Below are 20,782 nucleotides of genomic sequence, written 5' to 3'. Positions count from 1 at the left end.
CACACTGGAACTACTTTTACAGGAGAGTAAATCCACATTTTGAATGCTGTTCTGGTGTGCATCATAATGAGCATTGTCTGTCAAGTAGGAATTGTTTGTTATCATCCCATCATCATAGTGGTTCCTTTGTTTTGTGCTATTCTTTTCATAACTGACCTTACTACCCGATTTGTTTCCCCCAAAGCAGAGGGAACTAAATTCATCCGGGGTGGCTTTCTCTTCCTTACAGTACATTTCTCCTGTTTGGTACACTCCATTTTTGGTTGTATTTCTCCCATTTGAGGGTACATCAAAGGGGTACTTCGGATCACTTTCAAATGTGTTAAGTAGACAATTTTTTGAGAAAATATTATCGTGAATCTCTTTAATGCCATAACTTTTGACGTCATGGAACATCAGGTGGTTCCCTCCCTTGTTTGCACTAATGGGGTCATTGGGATTATCCTGTGTAAATCCAATTGGAGGGTTTTCTCCACTTGGAGGACTTCCAGTTGTAGGAGTTCCATTTGTAGGACTTACAGTTGTTGCACGGTTGATAAAAGGGGGCATGCCACAGCTGCTAGCTCCACGGACAGTAACATTTGTGTGGCTACTACCCATTGCGGCATTCACCATGTTGACATTTTTTTTTTTCCTACACTTTGTAAAGTGCTCCCCTTGATTGGTGTATGTATCTTTATACGAGCCGCACTTTGCAAAAGCGGCACTCTTCTCATATTCGTTCACTTCACTGAGCCCATAGGTCATCCTGTTTTGCGAATGCACATATGGACGCTTGTTTCTGTTTGCCTCCGCTTTGTTGTGCACCTGGTGGTAAATCTCGCCAGGTTTGTCGCACATGTGATTGGCACTGGGGCAGTGAAGCCCTTTAGGGGCATTGGGCCCCTTGGGAGTATTGGGCCCGTTTTGACCGCTTGGCCCCTTTGGCCCGTTTGGCCCGTTCTGTACACTGCCGCCGCACAATATATTGCAGATGTTACTATACATTTGCACGTTTTTATCGCCGCAGTGTTGGTAATTATTCTTCACGCTATGCTCACTGTATCTGTTATTCGCCTCTTCATTCTGCGTGCTAACCAGCTTTTTGTGTTTTATGGATACCTGGCAGTTGACGCTTAGGTTTCCGTAATTGTATGGTGTGTTCATACTGTCCACTGTGGAGCGTTGAGTAGAACAACGTTAGGAGCGAAGAAATTTGGCGCGCATTGGCATATGTGCGCTTGTGCGTGCATATGAAGGTTCGCGCGCATGTAAATGTAGGGGTGGTCCTCGTATCTTCGCGTGCATGCACACATATATGGCTGCCTGTGCTGAGGCGAGCCCTGGGGTGCGTTGAATGGGGATTTTAATTTAAAAAAAAAAAGAAATCCGGGTAGAAGGTGGCGAAGGTGGGGCAAAAAATTGGCCCTATTTTGGCACTATTTCGGCGGATTATCACCAAATTATGAGAAAATTATACGAGCATCATTTCAGCGAGAAACGCAAGAAAGGATTCCCCTTCCCCCGTTCCACCTCCCCTTCTCAAAGTAACAAGCGAAGTCATTCACAATGTCAACTCAACTTTTTACTGCTAATATTTTGCGAACACATCACTGCTTAACATCAGGCAAAAAAAAGGGGTGTGTACAGGGCATTCCGTGCACTCATTAGGCGCCAAGAGAAAAAAAAAAAGAATGATCAAAATGACGCAAAAATAATGAAAACGAATTAGCATTAAACAAAACGAATTTGGATTAAACAAAACGGATTATCATTAAGCCAAACAAATTAGCATTAAGCAAAACGAATTAGAATGAAACAAAAACATGAATCGCTTTTATTGGGATAGAATTGTATGCTATAAAAAAAAATAATAAAATAATAGTAATAATAATAACCAATTACAATAATGTAGAATAGGGTTGTAGGCGAGGGGACTAAAAGTACATTAATAACTCTGTCCAATGAACCCAAACGAAATGGCTAACGTAAAAATGGGGAAGGAACTGCCCGTGTATGTGGACGAGTTGGTTTTCACCCGGATATGAACACAGACACACAGGCACTTGCATTAAAGAAATGGCACAAGTTGTAAAATTTATTTAACACATACTTACATACGTGCAATTTTACCAAGTAAATGGCCCCTTATTTTTTTTTGCACTCCTCATTATCCAAAAAAAAAAGAATGCATACACATATAGGGTGGTGAGTATGATCATATATTCGTGAAGAGGCTCTCCTGTCCTTATGTACATGTATGGGGTTGCTTAAACAATGCGCTCGTCCCAAGGGTTGAAAACATTCATCGGGGGAAAAGGAGCTGTGTATACGCTGATTCTATAACGATACTTTTTGTGAATGTACCAAATGGGGGAGGGATAAGGAGCAGAACAAAGAGTGACAAAGGGTATCGAAGGGGAGAAAAATCTGCATCTTTCAGCTATCCTTTTTTTTTTTTTTTGCTGTGTTCCTCTTTTTCAACATCACCCTTCGCATTCCCCTTCATAAAACTATAAACATTAGCTACATGGAGTTGTCCCGGCAAAGAAAAAGTAGTAAGATGGTTAAAAATAAACTCATATATATTTTTTTCACGAAACACCAAAAATTGCTGCCCAATTACAGGGGAAATTGGGATAATAGACATACATAGAGGGGTAACGGAAAAGCAGTTGGGATAACACGAAAATGATAATAAAATAAACTCAAGAAAAAAAAACCGGACAAATGTCGCATAACTGTGGAAAAACAGAAAAACGTATTAATAACATGGTATGTTAATATAGCAGGTAATGTATATGTGGGAAGGGGGGGAGGAAACCACATCACAGTAAAGGACGCATGAAATAAGCTGCGATGTTAATATTGATCAGAACGGCTACACACCGTGCATAGTCGTACGAGCCCACCAGAACATATGTTCATACGGTCAGGTGAACATGTTCGTTTACATGTGTGTATTTGCAAACTTAGAACAGCATTGTAAAACAAATTGCAGTTATCTAATAATGCTCCTCTCATACATGTGATGGAGGACATGAAAAAAAAAAAAAAAAAAGGGAAGTATACTGGTATTTCCCACCAAAATGATAGGGTACAAACTGTGAAGAGTTATTCCCTTAGAAAAAAATCCTAACAAGATTTAAATGGCTTGCACTTTGTGAAAATTGTTTCTTTTTCTATTCAAGGGGTACTATGCCTTTTCAGGAAGGTATCCCTTTGGTGCAGTGTTACGTTTGTACTTATGCTGGCATGAGCTATGCGCCTGTGCGCCTTTCTTCACATGCGCGTGGATGTTTAAGCATACGTACGTTTGGTGAAAACGCGATGGGGCACACGTGCTATTGTATGCATGGATAACTGCGACTTAGACTGAAAAAAAAAACGAAGTGAATTACGAGTGCTTCGGAGAGATGCAAAATGTGAAAAGCGAAAAGCAAAGCGTTAAATGCAAAGCTCAAAAAAAAACGCACCGTAAACGTACGTAATCAAACCAATCGCACACACGCTGGTAAAAAAGCGAAGCGTTTTTTTTTTTTTTTTCCTAAAATTTTGCGTACAGAAAGTGATAAAGGCGCGTGCGCGAGTAAATGGAAAGGCAAAAATAAGCCCAGTTAGAAATCTGCTAAAACGGGCTAAATGTATTTTTCATGCCTATGGCTTAATGCTCAGGTTTTCGCTTGGCCATTTGGGTTAGTGTCACGTTGGTCAATGGTCTCATTTCTCTTTTATTAATTTTTTTTTTCTTTTTTTTTTTGCCTCTCTTTACATAGTTTACATGTAGCAGTTACATTTTCCTGCCACTCATCGGTTTGCATTTAAAAATTCACAAACGAGGAAGAGCAACTGCCAGACCGATTTCTCGGACGCCTTCGCGAGGGTGTAAATTGCCGAGGCGGTGAAATGGGAATAATACACTTGGCCATTTTGTGCTTCTTTGTTCCATAAGTTTGGCCAATCCTTGGGGAGTATATCGCGAAATGAGGGGGGCCCTACGCATATTTATATATATATAAACACGTGTGTGTAGGCTCCCCGCATGTACGTGTAGTATTGTTAACTCGGGCTACGTACACCAAAAGGTACCCGCAAAATGACGTTGCGCAGCTGAATTTTGTTCCTTTGAAGAGGGCGAAATTCCCGACTTACACGTAAAAGGAACAAAAAGTGAAAAAATAAATTTAAGCAAAAAAAAAAAAAAAGAAAAAATACAACAATGTTTTGCAAAATGCCGGAGAGCTTTACGGAGAAGTTTATCCTACCATTCGCATCAACTAAAAGAAAAAAACAAAAAGTAAAGGTGGCAAAATGGTTGTTATTTTTTTTTTATATGACATTCCTATCAGCCCCAAGAGGTAGAGCGACAGATTATTTCACCACCGAGGGAATAAAAATGAATAAAAGGTTGTGGCAACTTTTTTCCCCCTTTCCTTTTAATAGGTTTTGAATGAACGATCACACGTTATTTTGAGACGGCATTACAAAGGGACATTTTTCACAGAAATGTTTATGCATGTTTTGAGCAGGGCAGAGTCTGCCCCGATACAGAGACATCCCTCCATATGCATGCGCTGGTCACTGCTAAATTTAGCAATCATCGAAACAGAAAAGAATTAAATGGCGAAGAAAAACTTACCAGCGTGGATAACGACACGCTAATTTGTTCCCTATCCCTTTAGAAAAAATAAAGTGCATATAACCTACAGAGATGTTCGATCATATGCCTATCTACCTTTTGTAGAAGTGCCCCTTTTGCGCAACTGGTGTGTTTTCCTTACAAAAAAACGAGCCATCGAAAACGGAAAGGAAAAAATTTTTCAGTGAGGAAAACCGTCTCATCGTCAAGGCGAATTCAGTTACGTATCAACCGCTGCGCATAAAAAACGTAGACACGTGTGTGTAATTTTACACGTCGTTCGCACTTCTCGCAATGGCTAAATTTTTCGATGAAGGGTTGTTTACTTGTTCGATTAATTTCCCCGTTGTCTATTTTTTTTTTTTTTTCCACCCAGTGATGCCCATTTTCAGGTGAAGTGGCCACTTCAATTTGCATCTCCTTCTCTGCACACATCTTTTGTTAATAAGGGAATTATAACTTGAAACGATGGGACAATAATTATTGCAATTGATTGGCTATTTGTTAGCAGCGTTATGCTAATTCATCGATGTTGGATTCACCCATTTGGCTTTTCCCCAAGATGCTGCTTTTTTGACGGGCCACGCACAATGTCTAAAGAGAAGTCAACAGTGGTGTTTGCGAAAAGGAAGCTGTATTCCTCTCCACATAAAAAGGGTATGATAATCCTTTTCATGCTCTTTTCACAAAATTGAGTTTGCCTTTTTTCTCGCTTCCTTCATTCGGGAGAAACGCTGCTGCTCAAGAATCCTACACTGTGTATAAATGCACAAGAGAGTGTATAAGCGACGAAAACAAGCAGGGATGCGCCATTTTGGAAACAGACACATATATCCTCTCACACTACAATGGAAATGACAAGAAAAAAAAGTCTCCCCCAAATGCGTGAGTTCGAAAAATTTAGCCTTACGTAGCTGCGTTTGTGCTACGGTTGGGAAATCTTGTTTCCTTGAACGAGGCGCATTTTACGCAGTTGGTACGCGTTCCTTTTTTTTTGTCGCTTCCTTTGCTCATTTTTTCTTCTTTCTTTTTAAGCAATATAAAAAATTATAACTATGCTCGCGCCCCGAAGGGGCCTGTTTCCATTTGTTCATTTGGAACAGGGGTGCCATATGGCTATCTCTAAGCGTTGACGGCGACATGCCCCTGTGTGTGTACCCATATAACTACGTGGAGAGTATCTGTACATTTGCGAATTGACATTTTTCCCCCTCAGTTTGTCTTCACATGTTTGATGCTTCATGTGCATTTTTGTTCAGCACTTGAGTATGGCGGGTTCAACAGATAGAATGAAATAAAAACAAAATGTAAATCGTGTGGAGCTGACGTTGCCCTGTTTTGGGGCATGTCCCTTATGGAACCACTAAAAAAGTGTACCTTATTTTATGTGTGCAAAGTCAGGACTTCCCCTGCCACATCACTACATTTGCATGCCATACAAGAGTGCACAATGCTTACCCCTTCCTTCGTCCACATTTTCTAATTAGCTTCGGTTTTTAAAAAAACGGGGCTTCCCACAAAAATGGACGAATTGGCTGCCCAGTTGGCACATTTCAGTGTGCCCCCGTTTTTGTTCATTCCAAAGAGGAAAAAAAAAAAAAAAACGCACAAGGGGAAAGAAATATCACCCTATAACTGTGGCTGTGGATGTGAATGGAAAATAAGTGCAAACTCAAAGGTGAATGCGAATGCTGATGCAAATGCGACTGACCAGCTTACCCAAATGGAGTCGAAATGTGTAGCCGTTTCTTTTCCACGCAAGCACTATCGCAAATTTAACCTCGCGCGCGGGAAAGAACATGCCAAAAGAGCACATACCTATAGCCTCTCCTTTGCATACATACGACGTGCTACCAACGAAGCGTATAATATCCTAAGTGGGACCTCCTGCTGTAATTCAAAAAATAAAAAAAAATACACATATAGCGTTAAGAATAAGCCACGGGAAATTATGTAGCTTTTTATTTCTTGTTAATACACAGTTTATTCCATTTCTAAATATAGCAATAATTTTACTTAAACAGTTTTTTTTTCTTTTTTATTTTACTTGTAAGAATGAAATTCCTCCATACAATTTTTTGCAATTTTTTTTTTTCACCTAAATTTATTAATATAATTTTTTCCTACTTATCATGTACATGAACTTCTTCTTCATCCTGTAAGCTTAATTTCTTTTTTTCCTTTTATCGGTTCAGTTATCTTTTCTTTTTTTTTTTTTTTTTTCACCCCCGCGTCGTAAACTGATCGCTCTGTTTCTTTTTGTTTTTTTTTTTAAGATCGTACTTCACCGGAAAGCGAATTAACAGGCATGACAGTGTAGCAGCTTTCGTTTGAACGTTTGCGTCATTATAAATTTGTAGCATGCATAGGCATAAATGTTTTCATATGTACCTACATATACACGCATGCGTAGGCGCATGACTTTGGAACGCACAAGCCCTTAGGCCCACGCAAGAGGGGCCTACGTTAAAAGGCAGACCCCACTTTCTGCTTCTACAACGACAACTCGGACGGTACCTCGTCCTCCAGTCAGAAGCAGAGATCAGGGCTGCATGTGCGTATGAAACAAACTCACGTGAGTATACATTGTGTAAAATATAATTTAATTAGAACGGGTCAGCAGTAAGCGCGCAGGTGTATTTGTATATGTACGTGCACATGTATATATACATGTGTGTAGTTGCGGCCCTTCCCTCTCCCCCAAGTGTGTGTGTGTGCAAGAATTGTTTGTGCCAGGACGGTCAGTAAGCGATAATTAATTGGTGGCGAGGGGTTATCCAGAAGTAATTATTCGTGGCCGATCTGCTTGCAAAGATTAACAGCCCATCGGGAGTGACGAAGCGGACGAAGTAGAGCACAACACGTACGCCCTCCGCTGCCAAAATGAAACTCAACAGGGTGTTCCCCTGCGCACTACTCATCGGCGCGCTACTCCCCAGTTGGGTACCCAGAAACTTCAACGTGCTGTGCGAAAGTAATGAAGGAAAAGTAGAGGACAATGGGAGTAAAGAAGAAATAAAGAAGGACACAGATAGTATCCCAGAAATCTCCGACAATGAAAAACCAACGTCAGGCATAGAACAGCACCAGTACCAGACGGAGGTAACCAGACTGATGGACATTATTGTGAATTCATTGTACACGCAGAAGGAGGTGTTCCTCAGAGAATTAATTTCCAATGCCGCCGACGCGTTGGAGAAAATTCGATTCATGTCCCTTTCGGACGAAAAAGTATTAGGAGAGGAGAAAAAATTGGAAATAAGAATATCAGCCAACAAGGAAAAGAACATTTTATCCATCACGGACACAGGCATAGGTATGACAAAGGAAGACCTGATTAACAACTTGGGAACGATCGCCAAGTCAGGGACATCCAACTTTTTAGAAGCTATATCAAAAAGTGGAGGTGACATGAGTCTGATAGGTCAATTCGGGGTAGGGTTTTACTCTGCATTTTTAGTGGCAGATAAAGTCATCGTGTACACGAAGAATAATAATGACGAGCAGTACATCTGGGAATCCACCGCTGATGCTAAATTTTCCATTTATAAGGATCCGAGGGGATCGACCCTGAAGAGAGGAACGAAAATATCGTTACACTTGAAAGACGACGCCACCAACCTGATGAATGACAAAAAGTTGGTGGACTTAATTTCCAAGTACAGTCAGTTCATTCAGTACCCCATTTATCTGCTACACGAAAATGTCTACACGGAGGAAGTACTGGCCGATATAGCCAAAGAAATGGAAAACGATCCCAACTATGACAGCGTTAAAGTGGAGGAAACGGATGACCCAAACAAAAAGACAAGAACTGTAGAGAAGAAGGTAAAAAAATGGAAACTAATGAATGAGCAGAAGCCTATCTGGTTAAGGCCACCCAAAGAGTTAACCGACGCAGATTACAAGAAGTTTTTCAGTGTACTGTCCGGCTACAATGATGAACCCCTATATCACATACATTTCTTCGCAGAGGGAGAAATCGAATTTAAGTGTTTAATATACATCCCCTCCAGAGCTCCATCCATAAATGACCACTTGTTCACCAAACAAAACTCCATCAAATTGTACGTCAGGAGAGTTCTCGTAGCAGACGAATTTGTGGAATTCCTCCCCAGATATATGAGCTTCGTAAAGGGAGTAGTAGACAGTGACGATCTCCCCCTTAACGTGTCTAGAGAGCAACTGCAACAAAATAAAATTCTAAAAGCTGTGTCGAAAAGAATTGTGAGGAAGATCCTGGATACCTTCCGCACTCTGTACACGAATGGAAAAAAAAACAAGGAAGATTTGAGAGCACAACTAGCAAAAGAAACGGATGAGGAAAAAAAAAAAGAAATCGAAAAAAAAATTAATGAACCAAGTACGTACAAATTAATATACAAAGAGTATAGGAAATATTTAAAAACAGGATGCTATGAGGATGATATTAATAGATCCAAAATTGTTAAGTTACTTTTATTCAAAACCATGTTGCACCCGAAAAGCATTTCGTTGGACACCTATGTAGAGAATATGAAACCGGATCAGAAATTTATCTACTACGCTTCGGGAGAGTCGTATGAATATTTGTCCAAAATTCCTCAGTTGCAGATTTTTAAAAAGAAAAACATCGACGTTGTGTTTTTAACCGAGTCGGTGGATGAGTCCTGCGTACAGAGAGTACAAGAATATGACGGGAAAAAATTCAAGTCCATTCAGAAGGGAGAAATTACCTTTGACTTAACTGATGATGAGAAGAAAAAAGAAGAAAAAGTAAAAAAAATGTACAAGGCATTGATTGATGTCATTTCGGATACCTTGCGAAATCAAATTTTCAAGGTGGAAATTTCGAGAAGACTTGTTGACGCTCCCTGCGCCGTTGTGTCCACTGAATGGGGATTATCAGGACAAATGGAAAAGCTAATGAAAATAAATGTTAATAATGCAGAGCAAATCAGAGCTATGAGTGGCCAAAAAATTTTAGAAATTAATCCAGATCATCCAATCATGATCGACTTGTTAAAAAGGTCAGTTTCCAATCCGAAAGATTCTCAACTAACTGAAAGCATTAAAATTATTTACCAGTCTGCCAAATTGGCATCTGGCTTTGACTTGGAGGACACGGCAGATTTGGCCCAAATTGTCTACGACCACATTAATCAGAAGCTAGGAGTAGACAACAACCTCAAGATTGACGATTTGGACCCGGCCATCTTCGAGACCAAGAAAATGGAACAGGAGGATTCTGCCGAGGGTCAGACGTTCCACGAGGAGATCAACATCGAAGACGAGATACAGAAGCAGGACTCCGCGACCGAGTCCGCTCCGAAGAACGACGAGCTCTGAGCTCGCAGGGTATCCGCGCAGAGGCATACCTATATACGTTCACACATGTCTGTATATATGTTTACCTACCTGTTAATTCGCAGTGGGTGGAGTGGGAAAAGCGAACCCCAGTTTGAGCCTCCATCGGTGGCATCGATGGAGAATAGCTGCACGGGGACCGCATCGGCGGTAGCCATTGTGATAATGTTCCTGGATGAATGAAGAAGTCTCACTAGTTCCGCACGTGAGCCACACCCACGCGAAATGAGGAAAAAGTACCTAAATAACACGCATCATTTTTTTTTTTTTTACATTCTTTTTTCACTCCCTTTTTTCTTCTTTTACAATTCTCATTTTAAATAAAAGCACCCTTTTTATGTATGTTCATAAAAATGCATTTACGAAGATTTCCATTTAACATAAAAAAAAAAGGCTCTACCACTGCATGCGTATGGGATGCATTACGTACATCTCAATGATATAATGAGCCTATGTTGCCCACCTGTGCAATTTGCAGATATTACGCATAGTTACACATAATTTTTTATGCGAACGTGGTTAAAAGTAGAGTAACCGTTTTAGCAGATCAATGTTGTGCAAAAATGCAGTTATGAAAGTTCACCCCCCCCGTCGTTAAGTGAACTGGTGAAGAATAGTGTGATGTCAGAGGCTTCTTTCCATCCCACGTGCGCTTCGCACAAAAAAGGAATTCACGCATCACTTACTAGGGTTATGCGGTGGAAAGCGCTGAAGGGTACATTTTCTGCGTAATGGCTTCTACTCCGCTGAGTATGCCCAAACTGGTTGTAGCCCCTTTTTACTTATTGTTTCAATTTTGTAGAAGCATAAGTTGACTTTCTTTCACTGCGATTTCATTCAGCCCCAATGAGCTGAACTTTGTCACCGTGCAAGTGTTCATCATGAAGAGCAGCGGAAACTAGCTAGGTCTGCACCGTGTTAATAAAAATGATGCGATGTTTTTCTAGCCCGCTGTAACATTCGCATTTCGTTTCTCCGGAGGGAAACCAGGTGGGGGTGCCCCCCCACACCGCGCACGACAATGGTCTGACTGCGAATTTGCAAGTGACAAAAAAAAAAAAAAAAGTACATAAATGCATATCGCCCATATGCCACATCGATAAACATGTGAATGTAATCGTTTGCTCTCCTCTTCAATGACAAGCGCGCGGTGAAGCTAGAACAATTTTTAAAACTTAACTTTGTTATGGAGCCCATTTTGCGGAACAGCAACGTACGCAACGGCTAGGAACATGAACCCCTTTTTCTTCTAAAAGTCTCCCGTTAATTTGTTTACCAATCATCTTTGCCATATGGCCATCCGACGGACGTATATTTTCAAACTGCGTCCGCAGCGAAAAAGTAAAAATGAATTTCCCTTGCCATATATCCCTTACCTCTTTCCTTACAATGTGATGATAAATGAAAACGGCGATGCTTTTATTTGTGCTCCTTTTAGCTATCTAAAAGGGGCTACATGAAGCGAAATGAGCGTCAAAAGCGAGTAGTTTTCAATCTGACAAAATGAGGAAATGCAAATGGGAGGTTAAAAATGGTTTCTCGACTTTGGCGTAAACGCTGTTGGCATGGGGGTGCAACCGCTCTCCACGTTTCCAATGTGCATGTCTACCCTCCGTTGGAGGAGCAATCCAAACACGTGAAATCATTTCTGAGAAGTATGCTTAACGTGATGGTGAGGACTACACGAATGTTTTACGCCGTTTCTGTTTTTTTTCCACCTTTCACGTGACATCTTAACATTTTCGCATGTGCGGATGTATCTTTAAAGCTACACATGAATAACAGGAGGGTCCCCTTACAAATTTCTGTTTCTCCATGGGGAAAATATTCTCCTGAATTCATGAAAAAGACATGCAAACGAGCTGGATGCGCATGATGACATGCATTTTAAATATGAATTTTCTTCTCATATATTTGTTCGCTAAAAAGATCATTCCCATCCCCCGAAAATGACAATAACGAGCAAGTGGAGTTTTCGAAAAAAAGAAAGCGGCGCTCTTGTTGCTCTTCACCTGTAGACAAATTGTGCGCAGAAGACGTTCTTACGACGCATCCTTACAGTATCTCCTCTATCAACAATTTTGTGATGATTTAAATGCTATTTTTTTCCTTCGGATTGTGAAACTGCTTTTTTCTGCGCCTACAAAGAATGTAATCTTTTATCGCTGCACTTTATATAAGCAAACCAAAGGGGGGGGACCAAATGGTCGTACTACGCTGCGTAGAAATGGCATACAAATTTGGGGTGTTCGCAGGTGGTATCATAATGGGTGTTCTTCTGCATGCTTTTAAACTTTCGTTGCAGAAGTAACGCCCACAAATAAAAGAGGAAACAAAACCATTAAAGGGAAAGGCGAAAAAGAAATGTCGATTCTTAAATGTTTATACGTTTGGCAGAAAAAAAAAAAGAGAAGGCGCAGCTCGATTTTTCCAAATTCTAACCCCTAACCATTTCGATCAGCTAAGGAAGAGAAGTGTAAAAAAATGCTGAACGAAACTCGTGACACCTAATGTAAAGCATGCAGTATGTAACGTGTAGTGCGCAATGTGTGATGCGTAGTACACGGCGCATGTTGCCTGGCGGGAATCAACGGGCACTTTCCTGCAGATCCACCGACATGCACATTCAAACCAGTTCAGATAACATGTTCGCGCTTCTACTGATTCGAATAAGAAGTGCAGGAAAAGAACTCTCTTCATACGGTGGCTAGGATCATTGCTCACGTTCTGTCGCCAGTGGAGATTTCCTTCCAAAAGGGGGTCACGTATTTCTAAGTGTATGTAGTGCCTCCCACCTTGGAAGAAAAGTTATCTCAAATAATTAGGGGCATCTTGGGGTGAGGATTCTGCCATAAAGGGGAACACAAAATTGCCCAGCCAAGTGAGCACACTGTTGAGGGGCTCCCTCAGCACCGTGGTGACGCAACGGCGACTATTGCAACGACGGCTATTGCAGCCGCGGAGTGGCACGGGGCTGCCTCGTTGAAATAACCTAGGTGGGAAGACCCTACTGACTTTACGCCGCCACACCGCGGCATCACCACACCGCCGTGTCACAACACCACTGCTTCACGGTGTCACCTCTTCAGCCCAGGAACGCGATGGAGAGCGGGCTGCTGAACGGTGGGTCCCCCTTCAAGCGAAAGCACCACCACGCGAATGAGCATGCACAGTATGAAATGCCCAAGAGTACGCTCTTCCACCTGATAACGAGAATTGGCATATCCATCATAAGCATCCTGGTAATTTCCCTATTCGTGAAAAGCAACAGTAACAGTAACATGAATACGAATATGAATAGTAAGAGCGCGAGGGAGTTTCCCATGATGACCATAGACGATACGACGAATGAGCTCCTGCACTCCTTTGGGTTCCCCCCGAACAGCAAAGAGCTGGTGTACAGCAGTTTAGAAAAATGGGGCTTCCACTTGTCTGACATCGCAGACGCAGAAGTGAACAAAGATTATAAAGAAGCCGATTTGGACAATTACAAGTATTCAAAAAAAACGTACAAAAATATTTTGTTTTCTTTTTTTGAAAAAAGGGAAAGAAGTCAAATAGAGAAAAATGCCCTTTTGTACACATACCTGGAAATACTTCAAACGAAGGAAATAAATAGCTTTTACGATTTTTTGCACAATTTTTTGGTGCTGCAAGATTTGAATTGTTTGCCTGTTAATTACAAAGGGGTATACACGAATGGGAAGCTCTTCTTGTCCAATCATATGCAAAACATAACCAAAACGGAGTTAACCAATGTGTACACACTGATCAATGAAGGGCCATACCTATATGTAACATTTCATGGAGGAAGGAAGAAAAACTCCATTCATAATATCTGTAAATTCTCGAGGGATGGTTATTACTTAGGATCGGTACTACTACCTTTTGAAGAAAAAGGCAAATTTTTTAACTCCATAAGTCTAAGGGGATTGCTACTTCATGAGAAAGGCTTGTATGTTACCGACTCCTTTATAGAAAACTCCAAAATATTTCATTTTAGTGAATGTATCAAGGAGCTATCAAATAGGAGGGCCTATGTCTCCACCTTTATCCAACAGGACCCACAGAATAACCCACTCATGATACACCCATATGGCATTAAAAAAAATAATCAGTACTTTTACATAAGTTCCCAGAATACTGGATCTGTCCTACGCTTCGATGTTGACAGCGGAGAACTAGGTCAGCCAATAGATTTGTACAAAAACATTTCAAACGGGCTAGTTATAAAGCTGAATAAAAATGAAGAAATCCGTGGCCTAGATTTCGACTCCATGGGGAAATGCTATGTTTCGAATAAACAATCTGGGGTTCATATATATGACCAGAATTTTAATTTAGTAAAAATCATTCCTGTTTTTTCTCCAATTTCGATTTTATTTCATAAAGAAAATAATCACATTTTTGTCGGAAGCTCCAAGACGCATGATATTAAAGAATATGACATTAATAACTTTGAGCTAATTAAAGTGATTAAACACCCCCTTCTTCGACACGTGGCAGGCATAATCATTCACCAGGACTCCATCTTTGCTGTCTCACAGAGGAAGAACAAGTTGCTTGAGTTTTCCATTTCGACGACGCTCCTCAGGAAAATCCTCGTGGACGACTTCGCCGATGTGGGCGAGCGCGTCATGCTCTCCCCCACTTGATGGACTACCCCCAAATAGGTGTGGTGGTGTGTTGGTCGTGGCGTCGCGGTAACGTGGTTATGGTGGCCAGCACCTGTTGGGGGCATCCTCATCTGTGTGCGCTACATACCACACTTCTAAGCACACGTATGTATGTACCTTTGTGCAACTTCTACCTGCCTAGTTGAGAGTACCCTCGTAAATGTCCACCTCCTTGACGTTCCTCTCTCTCTCTGCTTTTTTTTTTTTTTTTACATTTTTTTCCAAACAACTTGGCCATTTATAAAAAAAGAAAAACGCAGCGCGGAATGGCATAAAAGACATCCCCCTTTTTTACAACCTTAAATGGGTTACCAAACGGGTTGGAAGCGGACTGTAAAGGACGATCCATGGTACCCTTACTTTTCCCAGTTGGCGATCTATTCTGATGGGATCGCTGAACTCACGCGCATAATGGAGAAGGGGCCCATCAAGGGGGGAGTGCCGAATAGGAAGAGTACATGCACAGTCAACACATTGTACTTCGGTGCGCAGTAACCTACGTTTAAATGCATATGCGTCGAATTTTTTTGGTGAATTTTTTTCTTTTTAGCCCTTCGTAAATGCACCGATCTGAGCCAATCCCATGCGGGAAAAACAAAATCACTTTTTGCAGCGCGCCACGACTTTTTATATCCAGAAAGCGGTTGCCTTTCAAGCTACCGCCACCAGTGAAGCCGCTCCTACCATTCGAATCGTGCTTCCCCCTTTGATGGACCCAGCTTGACATAACATGAAGTGGCTACCCATCCTACAGCTCTCCCCCGCGTGTTGCCTCTCACCCAGTAGCATGATGCGCGAGTTATGCTACGTACGCAGCGGGGCGCTCTCGTCAATGAGTCCAAAAAAAAGCGCGTTCAAATTTAAACAGAGGAGAGAGACACACCTCTTCCACGCTAACAGCGAGGTGAGCGACTTTTACGGCATTAACGAAATCGGGTTCAGCAACAGCCGACCGCCCCCGTACTTACTCCGCTTTGACAAATGCAATGATGTCATAGCGTACACAAGCGAAATAGATAATGAGTCTTTGAAACAAATAAAAAACCTAGCCATGCTGGACATCATAAAAGGGCATGTGACCATCCTCCCAGATGTACACTTAGGGAAAGGAATCATAATCGGCTCTGTATTTTTAACGAAGCATTTTATCATCCCTAACGGGGTCGGAGTTGACATAGGATGTGGCGTTCTCTGTGTTAAAATTAACAGGTTAAAAAAAAAAAACCTCCATCAGGATGTCATAAATAATATATACCAGAAGATAAAGCGGAACGTCCCTTTAAGTTTCGATTCGCATGAGAAAGAAGTGTTTGATGCAAAAAATGTGCTGGACGGGTTGGTGGCCACATATGCCAGCAGCAACATGGCTCATATAATGACCCCTAAACATTTGAAGCAAATGGGGACGCTAGGCGGGGGAAACCATTTTATCGAAATTGCATATGACGCGTCAGATGATGAGAAAGCGGAATCGCTAAATGGTGACCTATCAGAAGAGACTCACCAAAATGACACCCCCCCCAGCTATAATTCCGGAAGAAACCATTCCCCAGAATCTGATATTTACATTCTAATACACTCGGGGAGTAGGAACATCGGGAAGAGGACAGCTGAATTTTATGATGAATTGGCTAGCCAAGAAAGCAAAGTAAAAAGAAACGACCTAGCCTATCTGGACTTGAGAAAAAAACAAGGACAAAATTACCTCAAGGATATGCGCTTATGTCAGGAGTATGCAAAATGTAATAGAATTTATATGATGAAAATTATCGAAAAAATTATCAACGAAGAAGTTAACTGCACACTGGATTGGGAAAATGCCATAAACATACATCACAATTTCTGCAGCCACGAACTGGTGACCTATGTCCAAGATAGCCAAGTCAAAAGGGAATACATGTATGTAACAAGGAAAGGCGCAACATCATCCAAGAAAAATCAATTAGGTATCATCCCGGGAAATATGAAGGTCGGTTCTTATATCGTCCGAGGAAAGGGCAGCAAGCTATCCTACAATTCCTGCTCGCACGGTTGTGGCAGGGTGCTGAGCAGAACGCATGCAAAGAAAATAATTAATCAAGCCGATTTTGTAAACATCATGAAGGGCGTACGATGTGACACGAATTCTAAAATTCGCGACGAAGCTCCTCAGGCGTATAAAGATTTGACCCAGGTTCTGCGAAACCAAGATTCGCTTATACATGTCGTCAGGCGGCTTCTCCCCCTGATTAACGTCAAGGGGGGATAGTCGCGCTGCTGTGGGGGGGTGCATTTAGGGGGTGCAACGAGATCGATTGGAATGGGGGTGCCCCTACAACGAGTGGTTTCGCAATGCTGTCGCGCCGCCCACGCTGAGCCTCTCGCCCCGAGCCTCTTTTGCCATAGTAACACATGTGCGTGCACATCGACACAGAAAGCAATGCCAGTGTAGTGTGCAGATAAATGCTCTACGCACATGTACCGTTTAAGTGTGTAGCTTCTTTTCTGTGAGCATTTGACGCTAACTAGGTTTGTTCCTTTTATGTTGTAGTTATAAAACGCCCCGTTTATTTTATTTTTTTTTATGTTGTTTTTTTTTTCCCTTCAATATTAGCCCCATTCGTGCATTTACTTGGTCATGCTTCGAACGAGGCGGAAACTTCTTTCGTTGGCGATCTTTTGAAGAACTTCCCCCACGCAAATATAGCCAACACGGTGGTATTCGACCATTTTTTATGAAATCAGCGTGTTATGTTTTTCCTTTTTTCATTTATTTATTTTTTTTTTGTCTATTCTTTTTAATAATGTCTTTTTAACTCTGTACTACAATTCGCCTCCATTTTTAGTTCACCTTTTTTATAAAAGCGTGGCTGGTTTCTTTTCTCCATTTCGCGTCACTTGTGAGAAAAAAAATCATAAAGCCAAAACGAGAAACGTGCGAAACAAATCATTAAGTAAAATTGATACAATGTCAAAGAAGAAAAATAAAAAAATTGTTTTATATTTCACTGCTTAATTTTGAACATCACATTTGTCCCTGATTAGAGCCATTTTTTAGATACGTTTTTTTTTTGGCCGTATACAAAAGGCAACCCGATGGCAAATGTGACACACATATGTTGCTGAATAGTGAAGAATAAAAAAAAAAAAATAGTTTTGATTCCGCCGGGTAGGCATAAAAAATAGCCGCGCCATGACGGCATAAGAAAAAAGTATTAACATATTGACACGTTAATATTGTAACTGCTTAACATAGTAACCTCTCAACATAATAGACTCCTAACATAGTAAACTCCTAGCATAGTAAACTCCTAATATATTATCATTTTGACGCGCCTAGTTTTTTATGCATCCGCCGATATACTTATAAATGACCACGTAGCCAGCTACGCGTGCGTATGTTTTTGTGACAAACCCGGCCTCGCATTAGATTAAAATGCAAAGGAGCGAGGAAAATGTTTAAGTGTTCATAAAGGGATGACAAGGGAGAAATGAAAACAGGGGTAGGACTGAAAAGAGAAAGAACGCACAAGCGCCAGGGACCCAATGCGACAAAGAAAAGCAACCAAACCAAGCAGAGCTGCAGGAAGCAGAATCCAACCTAGGAAAAGAAAAATATATGGGTGCCCAGTTGCTCGGGGGACCAAATAAACTGTAAAGTGAAGAAGCTGAAAAGTTAAGAAGCTGAGAAGCTGACAAACTCACGTATTGAAGAAAAAAACAAACCAAGCAGCAAGGTGAAAAATAAAATGAGATCTGAACTAACCTTTTTACAGCTGTGCGTATTTACGAAAACAGATATATATTCAAATATAGAACACAAGAAAACCTTCACAAGTTACAAGTGCAAAAAGGGAAGAAGAAAAAAATATATATATTACCATGCGTGCGTAAATATAAACAAATAATTATACTCGTTTGTATAACCGCAAGAACAACTGAAAACGGGAGCGGCGTATCGTAAATGCGAGAAGGAGCACCCGATAAGATCATGCGCAACTAATTAGATGCACTAGTTCGGGTAGGTCGAACTTCTTTCGCAGTAGTCAAAAAAAAAGGGAGTTCACTACCATGCAGTCCTTTTGTTTCTTCAAACCGTATTCAATGATTCAACCTCACTTCTTGTACACGCAGCCGTAGGTATTATAACTCGCGAGTATGTTATATTATACCCGCACATGCAGAAACGCAAAATGTAGAAGTAGTGCGCGAATCCCGTTGTTTTTGATGCCGTTTTACGCGCTAACAGATATAATGGTAACGAAAAATAAAATTAAAAAAAAGCAGGAAGATATATGCTACGTCGCATATTTCTTTCAACATTACCTCAGAAGCCTTTTTACTGCGCGGACGCCTGCCTCTAGAAAGTAAAAACAAAACAAAAAAAATTGTTAAATAGGAATAGAACTCCTCATGGGCGTCCCGACCCGGTAGGGACTATAATGCCCTGGAAGGAGTACTAACCTAAGTGCGCCCCCTGGTGCCATTCCGCGCGCAGTTGTTCGCACAATTCTACGTGTAATGCTACCTGCAATGGTACGTGCAATCGTACGTACAACCCTGCGGATAACACAGAATCCAGTGCAAATAGCGCCAAAAGGGAGGACGCTCCTCCCCCCAAAAGTTTGTGCACGCAACTGTCGCGGCAGAAGAAGATCGAGGAAGAACTTCCCCACTTCATCAGAGCACATTATTACTGCTGCCTCAGCACACCTCACCTGTACATATGTGTGACGCGCTGGCGAAGGAAGCCTCCTCCAAAAAAATGAGCTGCAATTCCGCAACTTTCCCTAAAGACAACAAAAAAGCAGACCGACCCTTGAAAAGATGAAGGTTGACGCCATCGATTTCGTCTTCTCCCTCTTACTCGATGTAGAAATATATCTTTGCGTATTCGTATTGTTAACCTATTTCACAAGGCACAAAATGAATAAAATAATTCAATCCAATTTTTACCAAAATGACGCACTCCTAAATAGACTCTCAAAACATTTCTACATAGTGGATGTGAGAGCCTACTTTAGCCCTCTGAAATATATGTTTAAAAGTGCACTGTATCACACCTATTATTCTTCGTCCCTTTTGTTTTTAATTTATTTGTTCAGACTGTATATTTACTACAAACGATGGATTAAGTTTTACTTTTTTTCCCTATTAAACATTGCCAATGACTCCTCCATACTATCTGATGATGATGATTCTGATGCCTACCACCATCGGAAGTCCAGTGGATTCCACGTTTCCTACATGGTTGCCTTCATCTTCGGAGTGATTATTTCGTTCATTTATTATAGGTACCTTTGTAGAGTATTTAAAGGGAAGCACAAATATGTAACGGTGGCTAAGACCAGTTTACTGCACTACTGCTTTGAGCTAGCCAAAGTAAATTTCAGGGAATACGTAAAGGTGAAGCCAAAGAAGGGATCAAAATTTAGGTTCGATTTGGACACCAACATTAAGGCGCATCCCACGTTCAGCACCGAGTCTGGTGCCACGAAAGGAACCGGCAGGGGAAATGGAACAAGCGCAAGTGGCCGTGGTCCTGGTAGCAGCGTCTCCAGCACAGTTGCTCCAAAGCCAAAGAGAAAAAACATCCTGTTCCGCATGTTTAGCATCGTGTATTTTACGAACCACGTGCTCTATGATGAAAAGGTATTGTACGAAGATCACCTGAAGAACAAGCGACAGGGCGACCATAAGAAAAAAGAAAGCTTCTGTTTAATGCTTATCAAGTTAGTGGGGAAGCTCGTCCAAGAGATCATCAATTCAATTAATGCCAGAAATAATGAGAATGGAAAGAGTGCTTCTAGAAAAACGGGTCAGGCTGCTACTGGTCAGGCTGCTACCGGTCAGGCTGCTACCGGTCAGGCTACTACCGGTCAGGCTACTACCGGTCAGGCTACTACCGGTCAGGCTACTACCGGTCAGGCTACTACCGGTCAGGCTATTACCGGTCAGGATACTACTGGTGTTCCTGCTACCGGTCAGGGGGGACCACACACCGCCCCTGTGTGTGGGGAAACTCCCCAGGAAGGGGTGAAGCAACCGGTGGATGGAGAAGCCGTAACGGAGGAGAAAGAACTAAATGGAGGTGAAGCCGCAACGGAGGAGAAAGAACTAAATGGAGGTGAAGCCGCAAAGGAGGAGAAAGAACTAAATGGAG

At 41.5% G+C, this 20,782-nt stretch overlaps 5 protein-coding genes across 5 annotated transcripts in view; 4 read left to right on the top strand and 1 right to left on the bottom strand.

Moving 5' to 3' along the window:
• Positions 1-1,146, bottom strand: part of C922_00767 (hypothetical protein) — a gene marked incomplete at both ends in the record, with an annotated part of 9,344 nt that extends 8,198 nt beyond the window's left edge. Inside the window, one exon of the mRNA XM_008816379.1 lies at positions 15-1,146. Coding sequence (XP_008814601.1) covers positions 15-1,146 — 1,132 coding nt within the window. The remainder of the gene's footprint in view (positions 1-14) is intronic.
• A 6,355-nt stretch (positions 1,147-7,501) lies between these two features.
• On the top strand, positions 7,502-9,946 carry C922_00766 (heat shock protein 90kDa beta; the record flags this gene model as incomplete). Its single annotated transcript, XM_008816378.1, has 1 exon — positions 7,502-9,946. One exon carries the CDS (start codon positions 7,502-7,504, stop codon positions 9,944-9,946), a length of 2,445 nt encoding a protein of 814 aa, XP_008814600.1.
• A 3,119-nt stretch (positions 9,947-13,065) lies between these two features.
• Positions 13,066-14,619, top strand: C922_00765 (hypothetical protein; the record flags this gene model as incomplete). The annotated part of the gene is made up of 1 exon (XM_008816377.1): positions 13,066-14,619. The coding sequence occupies one exon, from the start codon at positions 13,066-13,068 to the stop codon at positions 14,617-14,619; it is 1,554 nt and encodes a 517-aa protein (XP_008814599.1).
• Positions 14,620-15,370: 751 nt separating this feature from the next.
• C922_00764 (hypothetical protein) lies at positions 15,371-16,888 on the top strand (the record flags this gene model as incomplete). The annotated part of the gene is made up of 1 exon (XM_008816376.1): positions 15,371-16,888. One exon carries the CDS (start codon positions 15,371-15,373, stop codon positions 16,886-16,888), a length of 1,518 nt encoding a protein of 505 aa, XP_008814598.1.
• A 2,558-nt stretch (positions 16,889-19,446) lies between these two features.
• Positions 19,447-20,782, top strand: part of C922_00763 (hypothetical protein) — a gene marked incomplete at both ends in the record, with an annotated part of 2,587 nt that continues 1,251 nt past the window's right edge. The window contains one exon of the mRNA XM_008816375.1: positions 19,447-20,746. Coding sequence (XP_008814597.1) covers positions 19,447-20,746 — 1,300 coding nt within the window. The remainder of the gene's footprint in view (positions 20,747-20,782) is intronic.

The sequence above is a fragment of the Plasmodium inui genome (assembly GCF_000524495.1).
Source record: "Plasmodium inui San Antonio 1 unplaced genomic scaffold supercont1.2, whole genome shotgun sequence".
Classification (NCBI taxonomy): Eukaryota; Apicomplexa; class Aconoidasida; order Haemosporida; family Plasmodiidae; genus Plasmodium; species Plasmodium inui.
This window is presented reverse-complemented; position numbering and strand designations above follow the sequence as displayed.